Source organism: Megalops cyprinoides, chromosome 17 (assembly GCF_013368585.1).
Source record: "Megalops cyprinoides isolate fMegCyp1 chromosome 17, fMegCyp1.pri, whole genome shotgun sequence".
Lineage (NCBI taxonomy): Eukaryota > Metazoa > Chordata > Actinopteri > Elopiformes > Megalopidae > Megalops > Megalops cyprinoides.
In genome coordinates this window covers 26,645,379-26,651,047 of record NC_050599.1, presented here as the reverse complement: position 1 = coordinate 26,651,047, position 5,669 = coordinate 26,645,379, and the positions used below count along the sequence as shown (strand labels likewise).

Below are 5,669 nucleotides of genomic sequence, written 5' to 3'. Positions count from 1 at the left end.
GCTAGCTAATGAAATTATCAAGAAAAGTGCTTTGCTTGACATTTTAAATATAGGCAGCTACCTATCTAGCTACGTTAACGTTGGCAAGTTATCCTGTCACAATAAACTCGGTGGTACACAGCGAGCTATTCTGGTTTTGTCCAGCAAAATTGCCTACTAACGTTACTACCTAGCAAGGTAGCAGCGTGTTCTTTTGCATTGTTTTCGTTTACAGAAACGCTGCTGTACAGGAAGGATCTTGGCTTCGTCCGATAATTCACGATTCCTAAATTAAAGTCGATTCCCTGAATGTTTGCTTCCCGTAAAAAGGGCAGCAGTCCGCTCTCCAGCGCTCCCTTGTCTTTTTCCGGGAAGGCTGACTTGTCCTGTGAGAAACCCTATTCCACATGTCTCCATGGAGACCAAACAGAACAACCATCTGATCTCCAGCTCTCGGGTAGATCGATCCGCCCAGAACTAACCAGCAACTGCAACGTAACTCGTACCAGTTCCCTTCCAAATATGGGCACGGAAGTGAAACGAAATCGCGGGCCATGCGACGCAAGGAATGCAAACACGCTCTGACGTAATTCATTTCACGCTCCGGGGCACGTACGATGAAATATGGGAGTATCCAAGCAAAGGTTCACTTATGATAATGAAAATAGCCACAATAACAATTAAGTGAAACCATAACTTGTGAGTTTTGGGTAGAGACGTTTTAATGAAAGACTTTCTAATTTTACCCTTGCAGGAATATGTATGTTTCCAGCAAATACACATTTCCAGACAGACCAGCACATAGCGAACGGCTGGGAAATATAATATCTAATATATATCTACATATAGACTAGATTATTGCATTTCCAAGAAGAACATCAGAGGAATAGCTGACCCTAACAGATCGCAATGGGACTTTAAATGTTGTTTACAAGCCCAATACAGCTGTAGATATTTTTTAAATAAAGCAATTTCACATTTATGAATATATTATATTCCATGTCCAACAACATCACACATCTATATTCAAATATTAAATACGCAAAGAATATTGTTTTACCTCAAACCAAGACTGCAAAAACTCATTCGTGTGGTGGATTCAATTCAGTCTTATCAGGGTGTAAACCTCAGGTTTAAACAAGGGGGGCACTGCATTCTATTAGAATTTGAACAGGTGTTAATAAAGGAGATTAGACACAGTCATTGCGGGCCCCACATAGGTCAGGTGACTAGTGGTCTACACCTGAGATTTAACCCCCTCCTAAGGTCATTGTCTTCTGTGATTTTGTCTTGAAACTGATTTTCACACAATGCAGGTTTGGCTCATCACTGTTTACCCACTCCTTTTTTCCACCAGCATGTGTTTGGTTTCAATACCAGGTGTTGACACATTCACCTTAAAGGGCTCTGTCTGTAAATCAGTTAACCAATGAATAAATAAAACAAGCATGCAAATATAACTTCTTTCTAAAGGCCTCAGGATATGTAACTTTAATTATCTGAGAATCGATCTGATTGATCAGCACATACTGTGACAAGCATACTATGCTTACATACACGTTGTGACCTTAGAGGGCAGAGCATAGTAAGAGAATAATTCATACTAGAGATCGATCAACAGCTCATTAGACTTGGGAAGACTGGTTGCCACAAAGGTAGTGCATGCAGAAGTCCAAGTGAGGGTAGCTTTGCCCCAGGTGAACCTTCCTACTATACGTTTGCTATAACATGGAGGCAGCAAATGTTCCAGCAGATAAATTGTGCAATAGCACCCATGTCAAAGTTTCAAGTTAGTGCATGTTGCAAGACTTGGCAGAACATTTGGAACTATTCTGCGCACCTGCTTTTGAGCTTGTGCCTGTAGCACAGAGGAGCCTGCACACAAATACATACAGAAACCATCCTTTTATCCAATTATTTTCTTGTAAAAATATGGAAAATTTCCTCTGTTTTAGTTAGATAAAAGCGATTCATGCTCCATGCACACCTGTTGTATTTCGGCTGTGGTTGTATATGTAATTGCATTTTATAATAAAACACCTTTGGAATAGACAAAGCTTTCACTCTGGACACTCTGAAAAGGTTAAAAACATGGGACCCAAAACATCACTTGAAATATATTTAATGATAATAGTAAGCAATCAATGCTCATCTTTTTTTTTGCACTTGACAAACAAGTCAAAACTCTGAAGGTAGAAAAATAAACTATGTCATAAAATTCATCTTGATAGATAATGTAGCACACTAAAAGTTTTCATGGAAAACTAAACGGTTTGAAAATGACAGGAAATCACAGAACGTCGAACGCTGAGGCATGCAAACGCAATGGATATCATGTGTACTCCCAGACACTATATTCAATATTACACATTAACATACAGTTCAATCGAAACACAAAACGGGACATCACAATACATTAAAAGATCTAACATCAGAAAAAACCAAAATACTCTTCAAAATTTATGGCACCCTTCTGCATGCTTTTAATACCTGCACATATTTAACATCTCTGTCAGAAATATGAATTTCCATGCTTTTACCTATACCGTTGTGTTTTGGAAGAAGTTAATATTGATTTGGCAACAGTAAACATTTCATGGATGCAACCTCTGGATCAAAAGCTTGATCACATTAAAGAACAGACACCATGTCACATTAGATGGGATCGAGTCCCGTCGATCTTCACTCTCTGTCCAGCTGATTATCTTTTCTGACGTCGGCCATTATAAAGCCAACAGGGTGGGAGAATTGAGGATATCTATCGCCAGATCGGTTCTGTCCTCTCCCCCTTTGCAGTGCTCACCCTCACAGGTCGAAGGGTCAAACTCCGGGTAAGTGAATGAGAAGAGGGACAGGTAACTGTTGCAGGATGGGGTGGAAGTCACGATGGGCGTGCTCAGGGGCTCAAGGTCGCCAGACACGGACTTGTAGAGCGTCTCCCAGTCTGTGGCCCCGAAGGAGCCGCTCAGGTCGACGTCTGGGACGGAGCGTGCTGTCTCCGCAGCGGCCCTCCCTGTGCCGGGGAGGAGGCCGTCCAGGGGCTCCTCCTTCATGTCGAGTGAAGCCTCCAGGTCGCAGGGGCTGGCCTCGGCGCTGGCACACAGCAGGATGTTGGAGTTCCCGGAGATGGCGGCAGCAGCAGTGGGGACGGCAGGTACGGTGGACCCGTCAAGCTCCGGCAGTGAGGGGGCATCCGCCGCGCCACCCTCGGGGAGCTTCCCCTCCTCCAGGGCAGAGAGGAGCTGGGGGGAGTCCAGAGGCTCCCGGAAGTCGGCCTCCGTGTCGTCCGGGATTTTGCAGAGTGGCTTGTGGGCAGCCAGGATGAGCTCCAGCCTCTCCTTTTCCTTCAGGAGGCTGGCTATTTCCGCCTGCAGCACAGCCTTGTCATCCTCCAGCCTGTCGGTTTCCTGCAGGGATGACAGGGATCGGGAGCAGGTGAGCCCCAGCAGCAGACACATACCTCCCTGCATCGCTGGTCACAGAGCCCGATTCCACAAGACAACAGTGGGTCCACTTACGGCTTGCAGGGTGTCGGTGAGTTCCTTCCGTCTGTTGCGGCACTTCGCCGCAGCAATTTTATTCCTCTCCCTCCTGATCCTCTTCCTCTCCTCCTCTTCCGGGGAGAGCTGTGTCAATCACAAGAACAATCGCAATTATCACCCTGGACAATCTTGCCAGTTCATCTCCCTAAGCCTCGACTTCCGGAGCCGATGTCTAATTTCTGGAGAAGAGTGGCAAAACATATCCTTTGCTAAGTGCATCTAAAAATAGACCATTGTTGCAGACTCGCCATGAGCTGAATATCAAGTGGATGGCTGAGCTAAGCGCACCTTTGCAGCATGTGAACACGGGTAGTCTGTTCTGCTGGCAATGCACAGGGTGATTTTTAAGGAAAAAAGAAATGCAACCATGCTATTAATCTGTGTTGCTCTCTGTGAGGCTGTCTATGCGCTGCAGTGAGGGGGGGGGGGGGGGGGGGAGAGAGAGAGAATTACCTGCTCGTTCTTTGCCTTTCTGGCAGCGGTCTGTCCCTTGCTGCTGCATGCTTTGCGAGTCGCCTGCGTGGCGCTCTGTGCCTTGTGAGACTGTGCAACAGACGTGCTTATGGTTGGCTGGACCATCCACTGCAGGTCTGGGGTGGTGGAAATTGCAGTGACAGTTGGAACAAAGGGGGATCCAGACACATCCATTTCAGTGCAGAATTCCTGCAAGACAGTGTAACACATTTTAATTACTCAACATAAATCACATTTAATTTATATTAATTTACGTTTTGATCTAATGCGATTTAAAGCTTATAAAACACCCTTAAAACAATTATAATATATTATATAGGCTATGTTCTACGGTGTTTTATAGCATGTTTTATAACAGTTAAAATGCACAGAAAATGATACGGATTGTACTATATTGTATATTACCATATATAAATACACATTTTAAAGATGCAAAGAACCGCGACTGCATTATATTTATACCCACACACATACGTATGCATACATACACATACGCATATCCACCATCCGATCAATACAAGGCTTTATAACTGTTGCTGACGTCAACACTGACGCAACATTGCTGTGGAGTCTCCTATTTTTATTTATTTTTCCTTCAATGAACAAACCCGTCCATTTAGAGGGCACAGAAAAGAGACATATAACTTCTGCCAATCTCGTGCATTTTAAACCCACTAAAACTGCGCGATTTGCGTTTTATATTCAGACGCTAAATTGTGTTGTGGTCATACATTAATGAGGTTATGGTCATCTTTTGATATACTGCATAGTGCCTTCACAACTTAATCCCCCCCTACTTCCCCACCTAGCACATTTGAATCAGGGAGATGAAACTCACCGCAAGGAAAATATTTTCAGTCAAAATATCGTAATTGTCTCTTGGTATATTTAAATACATTGCTATGAACTCTTGAGTCTCTTTCAATTACCTGTATGCACGCTTCTTACTTACTGATGTCGAATGGTCAGCTATTTCTTTACTGGCACACGTTATTATCATTAACGGTCCTGCTGGACTCTTTTTTATCAATGAAACGGGAGCGCGCATCTGTCAAAGCAAGTTTTCCCTCTGTGTTACGCGAGTACTACTGCGCGCTACATGGTTCAATACAAGCAAAACGAGAGACGCATTAAAGCAATAATTATTGTCATAATCAACATAATTAATCCTTAAAGTACCTGCTCCGTACTCTCCATCGATGAAGCGGAGGGTGCAGAAACCGAATTTGCTGGAGATTGCTGGTTGTATGCAAGGATGTCCCCGGGAGGAGATGCAGTACTGCAGCGAGACGAGGAATCGTAGTCGGGGCTTAAGTTTTGAAACATGTCGCCAAAAAGGTGCAACCGCTGGCATGCAAAGATCACCAATCCTATGTCCTTTAAATGGTCAATTGAGTGACCGACGATACTTTCCCTTGCGTAGTCTTCACTATTCTTTCTTCCAGGTTTACAAACCCGGTAACTGCTAGGTTAGTTTGCTCGCTCCTCCTTTTATACTGTGTCACAATTTTATGAATGAAATCTGTGCGCAAAGGCTGTACCATTTGTGTGCAGGGGAGAGCCTTGGATGAGAAAATAAACAACTCCATTTTATCAGTTTCTCAACAATGCCGCCTCTCATACAAAGGAACATTGTGTTTTATTCCGGATAAATCGTTCATTATTGGGAAAACG

General features: G+C 43.8%; 1 protein-coding gene across 1 annotated transcript; it reads right to left on the bottom strand.

Moving 5' to 3' along the window:
• Nucleotides 1–2,294: 2,294 nt before the first annotated feature.
• LOC118792148 (proto-oncogene c-Fos-like) lies at nt 2,295–5,458 on the bottom strand. The gene is made up of 4 exons (XM_036549874.1): nt 5,175–5,458; nt 3,975–4,184; nt 3,498–3,605; nt 2,295–3,386 (listed from the first exon to the last, which is right to left on the bottom strand). Exons 1-4 carry the CDS (start codon nt 5,319–5,321, stop codon nt 2,703–2,705), a joined length of 1,149 nt encoding a protein of 382 aa, XP_036405767.1. The 5' UTR covers nt 5,322–5,458; the 3' UTR covers nt 2,295–2,702.
• Nucleotides 5,459–5,669: the final 211 nt, after the last annotated feature.

Coding starts and splice junctions, on each gene's coding strand:
- LOC118792148 (XM_036549874.1), bottom strand. CDS start 5,321: ATGTTTCAAAACTTAAGCCCCGACTACGATTCCTCGTCTCGCTGCAGT. Junction 4,185..5,174: donor CGATGGAGAGTACGGAGCAG/GTACTTTAAGGA, acceptor ACTGTCTTGCAG/GAATTCTGCACTGAAATGGA. Junction 3,387..3,497: donor TCACCGACACCCTGCAAGCC/GTAAGTGGACCC, acceptor TCATCCCTGCAG/GAAACCGACAGGCTGGAGGA.